General features: G+C 52.6%; 1 protein-coding gene and 1 long non-coding RNA gene across 3 annotated transcripts in view; both read right to left on the reverse strand.

The window, feature by feature from the left end:
- Window positions 1-1316: 1316 nt before the first annotated feature.
- The window catches only part of LOC128079070 (zinc finger CCCH domain-containing protein 11A-like), a 42329-nt gene continuing 25381 nt past the window's right edge, over window positions 1317-18264 (reverse strand). For both annotated transcript variants that reach the window (XM_052679973.1, XM_052679972.1), the window contains exon 4: window positions 1317-1469. In XM_052679973.1, the coding sequence (XP_052535933.1) occupies window positions 1317-1469 (153 nt within the window). The remainder of the gene's footprint in view (window positions 1470-18264) is intronic.
- On the reverse strand, window positions 12953-13731 carry LOC128079072 (uncharacterized). Its single transcript, XR_008205964.1, has 3 exons — window positions 13603-13731; window positions 13361-13484; window positions 12953-13036 (listed from the first exon to the last, which is right to left on the reverse strand). It is a non-coding gene; the product is annotated as an uncharacterized LOC128079072 (long non-coding RNA).

Consider the following 18264-nt stretch of genomic DNA (forward strand, 5'->3'; position numbering starts at 1 on the left):
CAGCCGGTAGCGCCGTTCAACGGGTTTTGGTCTGTGGTGTTGCGGGTGTTTCTCTTCCCGTGATAAGAGAAGGGTGGGAAAACGGCCCCGAGTCCTGACGTTGTTGAGGATGTTCTGAAGGGCCTTCCTGCTGAGGACATCCTCTCGCTCAGAGCGGTGAGTGCCGGCCCCTCCTGCAGTGCACGGACTTATTTCTGCCCCCGGGAGACGGAACTGCACGCAGGAATGCCTGCATGCGAGGGGAGCCGCAAAGTATGTGCAGTAGATGGGTGTCTGCTGTGCCGACTGCTAGATTTCTCACTCCTCTAGCCTCAAAGACTGGCAGCAGTATTTGTGTGTTCTGTATGAAGTTTCTATGGGAATTGTCCTTCTAGCTCAGTGTGACTGGAAAAGTGGGTTTGGTTTGTCATCTCCTGTTGTAGTGATGGTTAGGCAGGGAAGGAGCTCTGAGTAATGAGTTACCTATCAGAAATTAGGTCATGATGATCCCTTTATTATGGTAATGGTTACTTGATGCTCCCCTCCTGCATTGCAGGTACATTCTCATCTTAAATACCTTGTGGATAATTACACCAGTGCTGGGGCATCTGTGTGTTTTGAAGACCTTCTTGAAAACCTCTGAAGGTGTTCGAAAGGTGAGCTTTGAGCACCTTTAGTCCTTGGAGGTTGTAGAGGAGGGCATTTCACGTTACACAAACAATTCCTGTTGGTCTTCTCTGTAAGTGGCAACTCTGTCTATTCTTATTTGTGGAAGTCTTTGCGTAGAGTGATGAGGGTTGCCGACTTTGTGTCTAAGCTGCAAATAATGACTGCAGTTCTGTTAATAGGAGCAGGGCCTAGGGCACACATGGGAGTTATTACTGTAAGGGCATTAGTGTTCCTGGTTTGAACATAGCATGTGAAGTGTACAAGGAAGCAGAACCCCAGAGCTTCCACTTGAAGCCAATGCAGAGTTTTGCTAAGGGGGGAGGAAGGAAGAGGTTTCAGGTTTGGCCTTGCGGATGGACGTCTTTCTGTGCCCACACCAGTGCTTTGTGCTCTTGATGCTGAAGGCAGCCGCCCAGGGCTGGGGAGTGGGTGCCCGGCCCCTGAACTCTGAGCAGCAGGGAAGTCAGGAGAACAGAATGCAGGCACTGCTGATTTTGACCAGTTTGACTCTGCTTTAAGACTCATTGCACAGTTTGAGAAAGAGCGTCCCCTCAGAAACAGAAAGACAAGGAACTGGGTTGAAAAGGAATAGGATTGGTTTTAATTGATGGTTGTTGTTGTTGTTGTAAAATATACAATCAGACTATGATGTTGTGATGTCGTTGGTCTCAGAGCTCCATTAGGAGCTCATCTATATCCACAGAGTCATCATCAATTTCTGCGTCCAGTTCTTCTTCTGTGACTTCCATCAGTAACTTCTCGAGGTCCTCATCCTCAGAGAAGTGTTCTTTCCCCACCTCTGTGCAGCTCAGCTGCTGCGCCTGGTCAGCTTCTTGTGTGGCACGGGATGTTAAATGTGGGATCTCTGGTGGTGCCACAGAGTCTGCCTGGCTTCCTGGAAGCAGTTCCAGACTGGGGAGAACAAGGAAGAGAACAATCAGCACCTGACAGGCCAGGTTTTGTAGCAGAAGCACACTGCCAGCCTCATTGTTTGACTGTAAATGCATGAAGAAGTCATCCTCTGTTACGTCCACCTGTTAGAGACTGTGTTCCTGCTCCCCATGACATACTCAGCAGAGACTTTGAGTGAGCAATTGAAATTAGTGCAGATGACTTCTTCCTTTGTTGGGTTATGCCACGGCACATCTCAGACACTCCACTTGTCCCCTGATGTGAAAGAACTTATGTGCAATGGGTAAAGGGCACTGGTGAAGAACAAGTAGCGGTCATCACCTGCTTGGAAGCTTCAGGACTTCAACGCTGACCAGGGTGTACTCGGGCGGGACTGAAGCAAGGATCGCCTAGGAAGAAACAAGACAGTGTGTGTGAAGCAGGGCTCAAAGCTTTTCTAAGTGGCTCTTCTTCTCGGAGAAGCTGTGGATGCCCCATTGCCAGAGGCATTCTGGGCCTGGCTGGATGGGTTTCCAGGCATTAGAATCATGTGGCTGGCATCCCTGGCCACAGTAGGACAGGAGCAACACCGGATGATCTTTGAGGACTGCTCCTCCCTTCCCTGGCCGCTGCGGAGCCTTATCCCAGATACAGAAGCGCCTTGCTCCTGAAGAAAGCGTTCCCTTGAAGGTTACAAGTGACCTTGGGAGTTTTTAGCAGCGCAGCGTTCATGGACAAAATCTGTGTACATCTAATTGCAACAGAGAATTTCCACAAGTGCCCTGGGAGACACCTGCTGCCTTCCGAGGAAACGGAAGACCTGTGGAACATTTGAAACTTGTACCATTACTACGAGAGCAGTGTAAACCTCCCATACGCACTACTGCAGCTCTTACCATAGGCAGTTTTCTGGCTGGGGGCTCGTCGGCGTCCTCAGCAGCAGATGGTTGCATCTCCGCTGCTTTGCGCTTCAGTCTCCTCATTGTGGGGAAGGTGGTCTTCCAGTCAATAGGCCTCCCACGCACCTTGCGTCCAGCTGAAGGAAAAGGAAGAGGTTGCTGATAAGGTGCCAAGAGCTGCACTCAGCAATAGTCCAGGGCAAGGAAAACTCTGACACAGAACAACGCTGAGTGGCCGCATGACTGTGCTGAGGCACTGCAACAAGCTCCAGGTGCTCACCCTTGACTCTCTTCTTGCGCGGCAGTTCCTCATCTTTGTCGTCCTCCTCCTCATCACATTGCTTGCGCTTTTGCGCAGCGGGGCCATGGGAGGAAGATGGGATGTCACCTGCAGAGAACAGTCCAGGAGAGAACAATCAGAACATGGGAGTCGAAAGGCAGCGCCTCAAACCCTGATGCCTGTTCAGTATCTGTACCTCCTTCTGCTGCCTCCTCAACCTCTGTCTGGTTCTCCAGACTTTCTGCAGGGCCGCTGTTCAGTGGAAGGCTTGTGTCAGCTTCTGGCAGAAAGGAGACAAGAAACAATTGAAGAGCATCTCTTTGGAGGAAGGTTTCAGCACACCAAGCCACAAGCTTCCTATTTTCAAGCATAGTTTCTTGCGTTTGCCTTTTGCTGATAAGATGTTGTGCCATTTCTGCAGTCAGCATTTACCTCTCTCCAGAAAACACCCACCCCTATTCTGACAGCCCAAACACAAACCAATATTTCACTGATCACCACTCTTCCCTGCGCTCCCCAATGAATGGTTACCTGACATCCTGCACCCGCTCAGGAGCAATATTCATCATTAAGTCTGTCATGCTTCATGCCATCAGGAACTCACCGTCACTTGGTGGTACGGTCGGTCCGTTCCCACCGCGTTCCTTCAAGTGAAGAAAACGGCAGTGGGCTTTCTGACAGCCTCCCGGCTGATTCTCCCAGTAGCAGGGAACCGCGCTGCGCTTCTTCTGAAGAGAGAAAGCAAGGAAGGGTCATGGAAACAGGCAGAGGAGGTTTGCAGAGAGATGCAGCGCTGCAGGTGGTGCCTGAGGGAGGTGGAGAGCTCATCTTCAGGCAAACACTCACTTCAATTTTCATGTGTCTGAACTTGCAGTCGTTGCGGAAACAGCAGCCCTGTATCCACAGTCGGCAGACTCGTTCGCTCCCCAGAGCCGCCTCACAGTGGCGGAAGGGACATCTGTCTCCCTGTGAGCAAAAGGAGAGCACACAGGAGAATAAGAGCACAGCCTGAAAGACGTCCGTGCTGTCGGCCCAGGTTGGTAGCAGGGAGCGCACAATGCCTCTGCTGAGGAAGGCAACGCATCGCCAGCAGGTCTCCCCCTGCTCCAGCCCTTCCTCTTCAAAGCGAGGAAAGGAAGGAAATCCAGGCAAAAGACTCCCAAGCGTACCTTAAGACAGACGGAGTTGAAATAGTAGTAGCAGTCGTCTCCTTGCAGAGCCATGGGGAACTTCTTGGAGCAAGGATGGGCTGTCTCCAAAGGAATTCCCTGCTCTATGAAGGAGCCGGCTGCAGTCCGCACCTGCTGGGATCCACAAAATGTCCTCTCGGACAGGAACCCTAGAGGAGGTGTCAACAAGGGAAGAATCATGAGGAATAAGCATTTTGCAGCTTTCTTCTTTCATGCCGCATGGACTCTGGAGGAGGGCAGTGTCTGGGAAGCAGCAGGTTGCAAGAACTGTGCCAAGTCTAGATCCACCTTGTGTCTAACTGCCACCACTTCTCCCAGCAAGCACTGTCCTCCATCTCACCTCCAGTTCTACCCCTAGCAGCACGCATTTTGCGTTCCTGACATGAAAATGACTCCCTTCATCTTCTCCTCTTGCTGCAGCTGCAATGGATGCACTGGTACGACTCCCACGTTTGACAAACCTACAGTTCTGGCTTACCAGGCACAGCTGCAGTCCCTCTCCCTTCCAGCTCACACTCCAGCCCAATGGCTGAGCAGCACCGTCAGCGACAGCGGGCAGCACCCGTCAGCCACCACCACTCTCACTGCCAGCCGGGACGAGAGCTGACGCAGCGTGTCCACACTGCTGCGCAGCGCTCACGGCTGTGGCACTCACTGGTGGCAGCCACGGCCCCAGCACAGTGCTTGTGATGTCACCGTGCCTGTGATGTCACCGGACAGTGCATGTCCCCAGCTGAGCACCCGGCTCTCCACCGGGACTTCAGTGGGGTTTTGTTAAAAATGGGCTGGATACGGCACAGCCAGCGCTCCGTGGGTCATTAAAGCACAAGTTGCACTGCATCAAGTCTGTGCCCTTCTTCCTTTGTGCTGTCTGAGGTGAAGGCTGGGGCCCAGCAGCAGTTTTGCAGGGCTGTAGTGGCAATGGTCAGTCACAGCTTGAGGCAGTGATTGAACACCTGGTGGGAAGGCAGGGCAGCTCAGGTGCACACAAACTCTTCCCAGACATCACTGAAGGGTTGGCAGTGGAGGCAAGGGTGTCTGAGTGGAGATCCCTGCTACCTGAGGCCTTCCAAGGCTCAGCAGCATTTTTCCTTTCTTTCTGTGTCCCCAACTGCTGCACTTGGGCAAATCCTCCCTTGCTGCAGCCTCGGACTTTGCCACCCTGTTGTTACTGCTGCACTTTCCATTGCACTGCAGCGTTACACAGGGGAGTGACGGCAATTCGTCATCCTCACCCAAACGTGTGCCACAATCTCTCAGAGAATCAATTTCCCCTGGCAACAGCCATTGGGAAGGGCCTCGTTTGAGCTGGGAAGTCCTCCCCAGCCCAGCTTTTCTGCTGAGACTCCTTCCAGCCACCACGCAGCACCAAGCCCAGCTCACCTCTTGGTCCCGGTCAGTCCAGGCTGTGCCCAGGTCACACACACGCCGCAGCGGTGCTTCTGACGGGCTCTCAAGGATGATCCTTGCCACAAAACGCTCAGAGCTCAGTCTCTGTGTGCTACTCGCTCACTAGAGCACCAGCTCTGCTCGCCACCGAGGGCCAAGCCCTGCCACCCCAGCAACGACTGTGTCCTCACCATGGTTCCGCATCACTCCTGAGCTTTCATTCTAAGCAAAGGAAGCAGACACCTCCTAGATCCAAATTCCAAGAGTCCGACACAGGGGTCACCCAGTGGGGTTATTGGAAGTACGATTTTAAGAGAAATTAAGGTGACTCTTGTGCAGCCATCTCAGGTCATCCTCTCTCTCAGGCGCCGCACAGTTGGACGCTGGAGATACTGCCTCCAGCTTGAAGGCTGGAGGGATTTGAGCTTCAGAATTTGATCTTCCAAACAATCAGCAAGCATTTGGATGAGCCAGCCCTCTGGTTTTACGAGGACAGACACGTCCTGCTTGGCAAGCCGGCCCGGCGAAGGCAGAAGAGCTCTGGCCGTGGGCCGCAGCACTCCACTGCCAGGCGCCGCTCCAACTCCTGGGCTGCAATTCCTCCTGGGCTCCCGCGCACGCTCTGGCTCTCCTGCCGGTTTCTGCAGGTTTTGTGGCTTCCTGCTGGGGAGCTCCTCACGTTCTTCTGCAGCTGTGCCCCGACATCATTACTGCCACCTCTGGTACCGCACCAAGAGATGCCTCAGAGTGCATCAGCCTGGACTTCCTGCTCCCATCAGCAGCTGCTCCCATGCCGACCTTCATTCACAGTGCGATCCTGGCCGCTTGCAGCACGAGCTGCCCTGCAAGGCAGAGAAAGGAAACGTGGGATTAGCACAAACACGGAAGCCCAAGGCTGTGTCACCACCTCCTATTGCAGTCTTGGGGAGTCAGCTGTAACCCTCCAGCCTTTGTCTGAAATAAAACAGGCACCTCAAATTAAGTGGGACCTCTGAACTGAGTAATTGCCACAATCAGAAATAGGCACTGAAATCGCTCGCTGGAGTTCAAATTTGAATTCTTGTGCCTTTTGGGAAAATATGGGCTTGGAATTGAAGGATACAAGAAAAACGGCATCTTCTTCACTGTAGGCGGTAAGGGTTGGAAGTTGGACTCTCACAAGAGGAAGTTTTCCTTTTCCTTGTAAGGCACAAAGCGATGGGATGATTTCCCATGCCTGCAGAAAGCCTGATGTGCTGTGCCACAGGTGGCTGAGTGAACCAAAAGCTGTGCTGCTCATTCAGAAGCACGTGGGGCACGGGCAAGGGGGGGTTACACAGCGGCACGTGGGATGTGAACGTTCCTTGGGCACCTGTTCCCCATCAGGAGGGAAATCCCTTTTCTCTGCCATGCCATGTCCCTACCTGCTCCGCAAGGCTGTGTGACAGTCAGCACAGAAACGACGCAAACGTTCCTTTGTCTTCACGGCGGTTTTCAACAGATCCACATGATGAGACTTCAGTTTGCAGTGCGGGCTCCTGACTGACACCGCCATTTCCAAGCCATTGCTTCCTCGGGGCAAATAAAGGAAAACACTTGAATGAAATTTCATGCAGAGATTGCACATCTCACCAATCTTTTACACAAACCAGAATGACAAAACAGGAGATGTGTGCAGCGGCATCAACGTCCCAGCTGATGAAGGAATGTAGAGACAAATATCAAACTTCAGAACATTGTTCTAACACAAGGAGGGAAGCTTTTTTTACAAACTATTAAAAACAAACAAACAAACAAGCCCTCAGTCTCTTCCTGGGTGCCAGGGTCCCACGCAGAATGTTGTGTCCCCCTTGGAATGTTGGGTTCTCTCCCTGTGTTCCTGAGTTCTTGGGGCACTCCATGGGCTCCATGTTCCACCTACCACCCTTCTGAAGACCATTTGATATCTTTACTCAGCACTGCCCCTCTTCCCTTACTCATCCCAAGGGCTACTCATCGGCACCCGCCCAGGCTCCAGCTCCTTCACCGTGCGGAAGACATGGACTTGGGCACCAATGGCACTGCCAGGGCTGCCCTGGATGAGGACACCGAAGAATCTGGGGCTCTTGTTTCTCAAGCAGTGTTCAGTCAAAAGGTAGAGGCAGAAGCCTGAGAAATCGTGCTGGAGGTGGTCAAAGGTGCAGCCATGGCCCACACCCAGGGCTTAGCAGGTGGCATTGGTGAGGAATTGTTTGGGGATGATATTGGGGTTGGGGACAGGGTTCACGATGGTGGCACACAGCCTCTGTGGGTGTTTGGATGAGCAGGATGGGGCTGGGGGGAAGAGAAGGAGCAGTAGTTAGATTAGTAGTAGATTAGTAGAAGGGTTCCACAGCCCTCCAAGCATCCTCCATTTCTCCTCCCCTCGTCCTCTTCACCCACTTCTCCATCTCTTCATCCATTCATTTCTTTCTTCCTCCTTCCCTCAGCACTACTTCAACCATTTTTCAATCCCTTTCTCCCTTCATCACTCTTCTCCAGCCCTCTTTCCTCATCTCCATTGCTCCCTATCTCCATCCCCTCTTCGTCCTAACCCTATCTACAGACACCACAGCTGTGCTCCCCATCCCATCCCCAACCCTATGTCGTCCCGTCCTGTCAGCAGTTTACGGGCTGGTTCATCCTATTCCCCACCCAACCGCACCTCCAGACCCCAGAACTGTGCACCCAATCCCATTCCCATCCTCCACTCGCAGTGCTTTGTCCCCCTATTCTCAAGATGGACACAGATCCCACAGAGCTGTTCCTGCAGCTCCGTTGCCGCAGTCGCTGTCACAGCACTGTCACCACTGAAGGCCACGTGCACCCCCAATAGCAGCACCATCCTTTGCTGTCCCCCCTTTGCTCCGTGCGCACTCGGCCCCCTGACATCAGCAGGAGCAGGGGGACAGAGCAGCCAGCCTCCTGGAGGGGTGGCATCAGCGGGTCAGTGCAGTGGGGACACTTCCTTGGTGTTGGAAATGAGGCACTTGGAGTGCACATGGGACAGGGAAATCTCAGGATCTCTGAGTTCACAACTCCAACATGGGCTCATGGGGTTGTAGATGGGATGGGGAGATCCCGGACACCCCTGTTATGGGAACCGAGGACTAGAAATACGATGGGGAGATCCCAGACTGCTGGTTCCACCCCTGAGCTATGGGGACCGGGGGTGGAAATGGGATGGGATGATCCCAGACTCCTGGTCTACCACTGAGTTGGAGTTCTCGAATTTGGGAGGCCCCACACCCTGGGTCCCCTGGAATACCCCGCTCCACTCACACACCTCAGTGCCCAGCTCCTTCCCCTTGCCATTTCCTCCTCTCCACAGACCAGAGCGACTTCATAGCCACTGCCCTGGAGCACAGGGTAACCAAAGGACACAGCTGGTCCTGTGCCGTATCAGCCACTCAGTGTGACATTGAGGAAGGACTCCTGGGTACCATAGGTGCTCACCAGTGTTTAGTTGCATGGTCGTGCCAGCGTGTGCCCTTCCCATCAAACGCTCAGTGATGCCAGTGCCCCAGGACATGGCAGATGAGCAGGAGGTGGTAGGCACACATCACAGTGAGTGGATGGTATTCGCAAAGTGGCCTCAGCAGGGCAGAGCAGAGAGGGAGGATCCCCTCCGTCACCCTGCTAAGTCTGTCTGAGAGGTGGCTGTTATGCAGGGGGACTTATTTTTGTCTTCAGCTTTCTAAGTTTTTAGATAGTCTTCGCCATTGTAAGTCATCACGAGAATAAGAAAAACCACTCAGCGTGTTAGACACTTTTTATTGTCTTGGCCAGTATAGTAAAGGCTGGAGTTAAAAGAAATACCAAATCTCAAGGAGGAAGGATCTTGCACTTGCTTACTTCTTGGCTCTCCGACTCAGTGATCTTTGCCTTCCTCTGCTATGCTGGAGAAAGGTGAGATCTAAGCAGCAGCAGACGTTACGATACAAGGTGCACTCAGAATGGGACTGTTGTACGGCCGGGCTTCTGGCCATTCTTACCTCCTGCTGTTTTCCTGTGATGTTGGGCTACGTGCAGGTCTAAGATCCCAGCGTTTTCTAGTTCCTGCAGCATTCTAGAGATTTCCTCTTGCCCCCTGGGAGTCTATCCTGTATGTTTAGTATTAGTAATGTGGCACAGATTTGGCAAGGAATAGGCTCCAGTTTTGCATGGCCTCTTAATATCACCTGTGCCACCCAGTACTAATACATCTTCCTCTCAGTCTGAACTCTCCTACGGTCATCGGGAGGGTCAGACCCAAACTATGCCCCGTATGCACTCTGGGACTGAACAGCAGACACCTTATTATACTGCCAGGGAGGGAGATGCCCAGCCCCCAACTTCAACCATGTCTGGGTTACAGGGACAGTCTTTCCCCAACCCCACCAACCGTCATTCTGTCTCCTTGGAATTTGGTTGGATCACCATAAGCAATTGATGTTTCTGCACCCACAGGTTGGTTTTCCCCTCTCCTGGCAGGTTAAGACACACTGCAACCTTTTGCAGATCATACTTTTATCTTTCCGACCCTCAGTCAAACCTCCAGCATCAGTTAAAGCTCTCCTCCCTCTGCCCACTTACACCAGTTATCACAAACCAAATCCTCAGGGAATGTAGGCTTTGGGTGGATCTCACATCTTGGTAATGGTGTGGTGGCTCTCTTTGTCATCCTGCTGACTCCACCAATTTGGCATCACAGGAAATGACAACTGCATTTCACTTGGTTCTACTGAGAAGCCACGCAAGAGTTACTGATAATTTAATGATACTGATAATTCTTAGCTCACTCTAACATTATAACAGCACTTAATCATTAAACAGTGAGGAGTTCAGTCATGTGATTTAATGAAATACACGATAATTAAACAGAGGCCTGAGTACAGATTCAGAGATGGCGAGATCCAACTCACTAACAGGATACCCTACGTCTATGTACAGATACGGACAGAAAAGGACAGACAGAAATACATGCATCAAGTAAAGTAACAGAAACCCTTGTGCAACAAATGCGTATAATTACAGGGCATAAACAAGTAGGGAAGTGAATGTAAGAAGAGTGAGCTGGCCTCTGCTCACGGTTTCCCTCACCTTGAATGTAGAGCAGACGTTCACCATGCACTGGCCTTCCTCAGCAGATGATGACTGTGGCTGACTCGAGTGGCAGCACTTTGCCCCGGCTTCCACTGATCGACAGCCCCGAGGATTCAGTCGTCCCTGAGAGGCGTCCCGACCCAGGTTGGGCCAGGTGCTTGTACAGAGCAGCTCCATGGATGGTGCCACCTTCTGCTCCTTAGCGCCAGCGGCACAAGCGCCAGCACTTGCTGGCCTCACCAATTCCGTGCTGCCCCCTTGGCCAGTATCCAGTGCAGATGCACTGGGCTGTCAGGAGCTGAGTGACTCCTCCGCTGTTCTTGGGCAATGGGATGAGCAGCAGGAGTCAGATGCAACAAGGGATTGCCCTAACGCTGCAAGCCGCTGCCCCTTGCTGCCCACGGGCAAGCAGGGTGTAGGCAAGGAAAGGGGTGTGCTGGTTGTACTGGGTGTGCAGCTTTTGTTCAAGGAGAAGAACCGCACCATGCAGCGTGAGACCTGAGGGAAGGGGGAGAAAGTGGGAGGTGAGGGTGGCAGCGCTGCAGTTGACACAAAAGCAGTGTTGAAGGAAGCAGAACCCCAGAGCTTCCACTTGAAGCCAATGCAGAGTTTTGCTAAGGGGGGAGGAAGGAAGAGGTTTCAGGTTTGGCCTTGCGGATGGACGTCTTTCTGTGCCCACACCAGTGCTTTGTGCTCTTGATGCTGAAGGCAGCTGCCCAGGGCTGGGGAGTGGGTGCACGTCCCCTGAACTGTGAGCAGCAAGGAAATCAGGAGAACAGAATGCAGGCACTGCTGATTTTGACCAGTTTGACTCTGCTTTAAGACTCATTGCACAGATTGAGAAAGAGCGTCCCCTCAGAAAAAGAAAGACAAGGAACAGGGTTGAAAAGGAATAGGATTGGTTTTAATTGATGGTTGTTGTTGTTGTTGTAAAATATACAATCAGACTATGATGTTGTGATGTCGTTGGTTTCAGAGCTCCATTAGGAGCTCATCTATATCCATAGAGTCATCATCAATTTCTGCGTCGTCCAGTTCTTCGTCAGTGAAATCCATCAGTAACTTCTCGAGGTCCTCATCCTCAGAGAAGTGTTCTTTCCCCACCTCTGTGCAGCTCAGCTGCTGCGCCTGGTCAGCTTCTTGTGTGGCACGGGATGTTGAGTGTGGGATCTCTGGTGGTGCCACAGAGTCTGCCTGGCTTCCTGGAAGCAGTTCCAGACTGGGGAGAACAAGGAAGAGAACAATCAGCACCTGACAGGCCAGGTTTTGTAGCAGAAGCACACTGCCAGCCTCATTGTTTGACTGTAAATGCATGAAGAAGTCATCCTCTGTTACGTCCACCTGTTAGAGACTGAGTTCCTGCTGCCCGTGACATACTCAGCAGAGACTTTGAGTGAGCAATTGAAATTAGTGCAGATGACTTCTTCCTTTGTTGGGTTATGCCATGGCACATCTCAGACACTCCATGTGTCCCCTGATGTGAAAGAACTTATGTGCAATGGAAGAAGGGCACTGGTGAAGAACAAGTAGCGGTCATCACCTGCTTGGAAGCTTCAGGACTTCAACGCTGACCAGGGTGTACTCGGGCGGGACTGAAGCAAGGATCGCCTAGGAAGAAACAAGACAGTGTGTGTGAAGCAGGGCTCAAAGCTTTTCTAAGTGGCTCTTCTTCTCGGAGAAGCTGTGGATGCCCCATTGCCAGAGGCATTCTGGGCCTGGCTGGATGGGTTTCTAGGCATTAGAATCATGTGGCTGGCATCCCTGGCCACAGTAGGACAGGAGGAACACCGGATGATCTTTGAGGACTGCTCCTCCCTTCCCTGGGCGCTGCTGAGCCTTATCCCAGATACAGAAGCGCCTTGCTCCTGAAGAAAGCGTTCCCTTGAAGGTTACAAGTGACCTTGGGAGTTTTTAGCAGCGCAGCGTTCATGGACAAAATCTGTGTACATCTAATTGCAACAGAGAATTTCCACAAGTGCCCTGGGAGACACCTGCTGCCTTCCGAGGAAACAGAAGACCTGTGGAACATTTGAAACTTGTACCATTACTACGAGAGCAGTGTAAACCTCCCATACGCACTACTGCAGCTCTTACCATAGGCAGTTTTCTGGCTGGGGGCTCGTCGGCGTCCTCAGCAGCAGATGGTTGCATCTCCGCTGCTTTGCGCTTCAGTCTCCGCATTGTGGGGAAGGTGGTCTTCCAGTCAATAGGCCTCCCGCGCACCTTGCGTCCAGCTGAAGGAAAAGGAAGAGGTTGCTGATAAGGTGCCAAGAGCTGCACTCAGCAATAGTCCAGGGCAAGGAAAACTCTGACACAGAACAACGCTGAGTGGCCGCATGACTGTGCTGAGGCACTGCAACAAGCTCCTGGTGCTCACCCTTGACTCTCTTCTTGCGCGGCAGTTCCTCTGCTTTGTCGTCCTCCTCCTCATCACATTGCTTGCGCTTTTGCGCAGCGGGGCCATGGGAGGAAGATGGGATGTCACCTGCAGAGAACAGTCCAGGAGAGAACAATCAGAACATGGGAGTCGAAAGGCAGCGCCTCAAACCCTGATGCCTGTTCAGTATCTGTACCTCCTTCTGCTGCCTCCTCAACCTCTGTCTGGTTCTCCAGACTTTCTGCAGGGCTGCTGTTCAGTGGAAGGCTTGTGTCAGCTTCTGGCCGAAAGGAGACAAGAAATAATTGAAGAGCATCTCTTTGGAGGAAGGTTTCAGCACACCAAGCCACAAGCTTCCAGTACTCAAGCATAGTTTCTTGCGTTTGCCTTTTGCTGATAAGATGTTGTGCCATTTCTGCAGTCAGCATTTACCTCTCTCCAGAAAACACCCACCCCTATTCTGACAGCCCAAACACAAACCAATATTTCACTGATCACCACTCTTCCCTGCGCTCCCCAATGAATGGTTACCTGACATCCTGCACCCGCTCAGAACTAACATTCATCATTAAGTCTGTCATGCTTCATGCCATCAGGAACTCACCGTCACTTGGTGGTACGGTCGGTCCGTTCCCACCGCGTTCCTTCAAATGAAGAAAACGGCAGTGGGCTTTCTGACAGCCTCCCGGCTGATTCTCCCAGTAGCAGGGAACCGCACTGCGCTTCTTCTGAAGAGAGAAAGCAAGGAAGGGTCATGGAAACAGGCAGAGGAGGTTTGCAGAGAGATGCAGCGCTGCAGGTGGTGCCTGAGGGAGGTGGAGAGCTCATCTTCAGGCAAACACTCACTTCAATTTTCATGTGTCTGAACTTGCAGTCGTTGCGGAAACAGCAGCCCTGTATCCACAGTCGGCAGACTCGTTCGCTGCCCAGAGCCGCCTCACAGTGGCGGAAGGGACATCTGTCTCCCTGTGAGCAAAAGGAGAGCACACAGGAGAATAAGAGCACAGCCTGAAAGACGTCCGTGCTGTCGGCCCAGGTTGGTAGCAGGGAGCGCACAATGCCTCTGCTGAGGAAGGCAACGCGTCGCCAGCAGGTCTCCCCCTGCTCCAGCCCTTCCTCTTCAAAGCGAGGAAAGGAAGGAAATCCAGGCAAAAGACTCCCAAGCGTACCTTAAGACAGACGGAGTTGAAATAGTAGTAGCAGTCGTCTCCTTGCAGAGCCATGGGGAACTTCTTGGAGAAAGGATGGGCTGTCTCCAAAGGAATTCCCTGCTCTATGAAGGAGCCGGCTGCAGTCCGCACCTGCTGGGATCCACAAAATGTCCTCTCGGACAGGAACCCTAGAGGAGGCGTCAACAAGGGAAGAATCATGAGGAAGAAGCATTTTGCAGCTTTCTTCTTTCATGCCGCATGGACTCTGGAGGAGGGCAGTGTCTGGGAAGCAGCAGGTTGCAAGAACTGTGCCAAGTCTAGATCCAACTTGTGTCTAACTGCCACCACTTCTCCCAGCAAGCACTGTCCTCCATCTCACCACCAGTTCTACCCCTAGCAGCACGCATTTTGCGTTCCTGACATGAAAATGACCCCCTTCATCTTCTCCTCTTGCTGCAGCTGCAATGGATGCACTGGTACGACTCCCACGTTTGACGAACCTACAGTTCTGGCTTACCAGGCACAGCTGCAGTCCCTCTCCCTTCCAGCTCACACTCCAGCCCAATGGCTGAGCAGCACCGTCAGCGACAGCGGGCAGCACCCGTCAGCCACCACCACTCTCACTGCCAGCCGGGACGAGAGCTGACGCAGCGTGTCCACACTGCTGCGCAGCGCTCACGGCTGTGGCACTCACTGGTGGCAGCCACGGCCCCAGCACAGTGCTTGTGATGTCACCGTGCCTGTGATGTCACCGGACAGTGCATGTCCCCAGCTGAGCACCCGGCTCTCCACCGGGACTTCAGTGGGGTTTTGTTAAAAATGGGCTGGATACGGCACAGCCAGCGCTCCGTGGGTCATTAAAGCACAAGTTGCACTGCATCAAGTCTGTGCCCTTCTTCCTTTGTGCTGTCTGAGGTGAAGGCTGGGGCCCAGCAGCAGTTTTGCAGGGCTGTAGTGGCAATGGTCAGTCACAGCTTGAGGCAGTGATTGAGCACCTGGTGGGAAGGCAGGGCAGCTCAGGTGCACACAAACTCTTCCCAGACATCACTGAAGGGTTGGCAGTGGAGGCAAGGGTGTCTGAGTGGAGATCCCTGCTACCTGGGGCCTTCCAAGGCTCAGCAGCTTTTTTCCTTTCTTTCTGTGTCCCCAACTGCTGCACTTGGGCAAATCCTCCCTTGCTGCAGCCTCGAACTTTGCCACCCTGTTGTTACTGCTGCACTTTCCATTGCACTGCAGCGTTACACAGGGGAGTGACGACAATTCATCATCCTCACCCAAACTTGTGCCACAATCTCTCAGACAATTTCCCCTGGCAACAGCCATTGGGAAGGGCCTCGTTTGAGCTGGGAAGTCCTCCCCAGCCCAGCTTTTCTGCTGAGACTCCTTCCAGCCACCACGCAGCACCAAGCCCAGCTCACCTCTTGGTCCAGGTCAGTCCAGGCTGTGCCCAGGTCACACACACGCCGCAGCGGTGCTTCTGACGGGCTCTCAAGGATGATCCTTGCCACAAAACGCTCAGAGCTCAGTCTCTGTGTGCCACTCGCTCACTAGAGCACCAGCTCTGCTCACCACCCTGGGGCCAAGCCCTGCCACCCCAGCAACGACTGTGACCTCACCATGGTTCCGCATCACTCCTGCGGAACATTATAAACCAATGGAACAGTCACCTCCTAGATCCAAACTCTAAGAGACTGACACAGGGGTCACCCAGTGGGGTTATTGGAAGTAAGATTTTAAGAGAAATTAAGGTGACTGTTGTGCAGCCATCTCAGGTCATCCTCTCGCTCAGGCGCCGCACGATTGGACGCAGGAGATGTTACCTCCAGCTTGGAGGCTGGAAGGATTTGAGCTTCAGAATTTGATCTTCCAAACAATCAGCAAGCATTTGGATGAGCCAGCCCTCTGGTTTTACGGGGACAGACACGTCCTGCTTGGGAAGCCGGCCCGGCGAAGGCAGAATAGCTCTGGCCGTGGGCCGCAGCACTCCACTGCCAGGCGCCGCTCCAACTCCTGGGCTGCATTTCCTCCTGGGCTCCCGCGCACGCTCTGGCTCTCCTGCTGGTTTCTGCAGGTTTTGTGGCTTCCTGCTGGGGAGCTCCTCACGTTCTTCTGCAGCTGTGCCCCGACATCATTACTGCCACCTCTGGTACCGCACCAAGAGATGCCTCAGAGTGCATCAGCCTGGACTTCCTGCTCCCATCAGTAGCTGCTCCCATGCCGACCTTCATTCACAGTGCGATCCTGGCCGCTTGCAGCACGAGCTGCCCTGCAAGGCAGAGAAAGGAAACGTGGGATTAGCACAAACACGGAAGCCCAAGGCTGTGTCACCAACTCCTATTGCAGTCTTGGGGAGTCAGCTGCAACCCTCTAGCCTTTGTCTGAAATAAAACAGGCACCTTAAATTACGTGGGACCTCTGAACTGAATAATTGCCACAATCAGAAATAGGCACTGAAATTGCTTGCTGAACTGTAGGTGGTTACCTCGGAATTCTTTTCTTTTGGGAAAATATGGGCTTGGAGTTGAAGGATATTAGAAAAACAGAATCTGCTTCTCTGTAGGTGTAGGGATTGGAAGTCGGAGTCTGAGAAGAGAAGGTTTTCGACTCGTTGTAAGGCACAAAGCGATGGGATGATTTCTCATGCCTGCAGAAAGCCTGATGTGCTGTGCCACAGGCAGCTGAGTGAACCAAAAGCTGTGCTGCCCATTCAGACGCACGTGGGGCACATGCATGGAGCGGTTACACAGCGGCACGTGGGATGTGAACGTTCCTTGGGCACCTGTTCCCCAGCAGAAGGGAAATCCCTTTTCTGCCAGGCTGTATCCCTACCGTCCTCAAGGGCTGTGGGAAGGCTGCAGAGGCTGTGCAGAGGAGAGAGTAATTTCTCCTCGGTTGGTCTGGGATATGATGTGACCTCTGGGAGCAAAGCACCGTAACGAATGTTGCTGCGTCCCAGTGCATCAGCTGCCTGCCTTGAAATTATTTTTGCTACCTGATGAAAGTGATACAAACAGAGCCAGGCTGCAGGCAAAGCTCTACAGTGCAGAAAAAGGAACTCTAAAGCCTGTGACACTTTTGAGGTGGTGTCACGGAGTGACAAGGGCCAAGTGGGACCGTTCTCTCCAGCAGCGGTGTAGAGGATGTTCTTTATACCGTGTCCCATCTGTACTGGCCCTAGGGCCACGGCACGGGCTATCTCCTGTTTAATCTGTTCAAAAGCTGCTCAGGGGCTGCTGCTGCTCAGGGCCCCATGTAAACTCATTTCTCATTCATGTCACATAATAAAGGGGGCTTACAATGAGGCTGTAGTTTGGAACATGCATTCTCCAAAATCCCACTGCACCCAGAAAAGGTTGTGTCTCTTTTGCTAGTGGGTGGAGACATGGCAGTGATTTTGTCGATCACATTTTGTCAGGATGTGACGATGGCCGTCTTGCCACTTTATACCTAGGAACTGAATCTCCTGGGCAGGTCCTTTCCCTTTGCTTTGCTTAATAGCAAAACCAGTACTCCGAAGAATTTGAATTATTCGCTCTCCTTTTGTAAAGACTTCTTCTGCTATATGGCCCCACACAATGATGTCATCAATGTACTGCAGGTGCTCAGGAGCACTGCCCTGTTCCAATACAGTTTGGATCAACCCATGGCAAATGGTCGGGCTGTGTTTCCACCCCTGGGGCAAACGGTTCCAGGTATATTGACTGCCCCTCCGTGTGAAAGCAAACTGTGGCTTACATTCTTTGGCCAAAGCAATGGAAAAGAAGGCATTAGCAATGTCAATGGTGGCATACCATTTGGCTGCTTTTGACTCCAGTTCATACTGGAGTTCTAATATGTCCGGCACAGCAGCACTCAGAGGGGGTGTGACTTCATTCAGGCCACGGTAGTCCACCGTCAGTCTCCATTCTCCACTGGCTTTACTCACTGGCCATATGGGGCTGTTGAAAGGCGAGTGAGTTTTGCTGATCACTCCCTGGCTCTCTAGTTGACGAATCAACTTATGAATGGGGAGCAAAGAATCCCTGTTGGTGCGGTACTGCCGCCTGTGCACCGTTTTTGTAGCAATCGGTACCTGTTGCTCTTTTACTCGCAGCAACCCCACAACAGATAGATCTTCTGACAGGCCAGGCAAAACAGACAGCTGCTTAATGTTGTCTGTGTCCACAGCAGCTATTCCAAAGGCCCATCGATACACCTTAGGATCCTTGAAATGCCCCCCTTCTGAGATAATCAATACCTAGTATACATGGAGCCTCTGGGCCCGTCACAGTAGGATGTTTTTGCCAGTCCTTACCAGTGAGGCTTATCTCAGCCTCCAACACAGGCAATTTTTGAGAGCCCCCGGTCACTCCAGAAA

This window comes from Tympanuchus pallidicinctus, unplaced genomic scaffold, assembly GCF_026119805.1.
Source record: "Tympanuchus pallidicinctus isolate F22 unplaced genomic scaffold, pur_lepc_1.0 scaffold18, whole genome shotgun sequence".
NCBI classification, from domain to species: domain Eukaryota; kingdom Metazoa; phylum Chordata; class Aves; order Galliformes; family Phasianidae; genus Tympanuchus; species Tympanuchus pallidicinctus.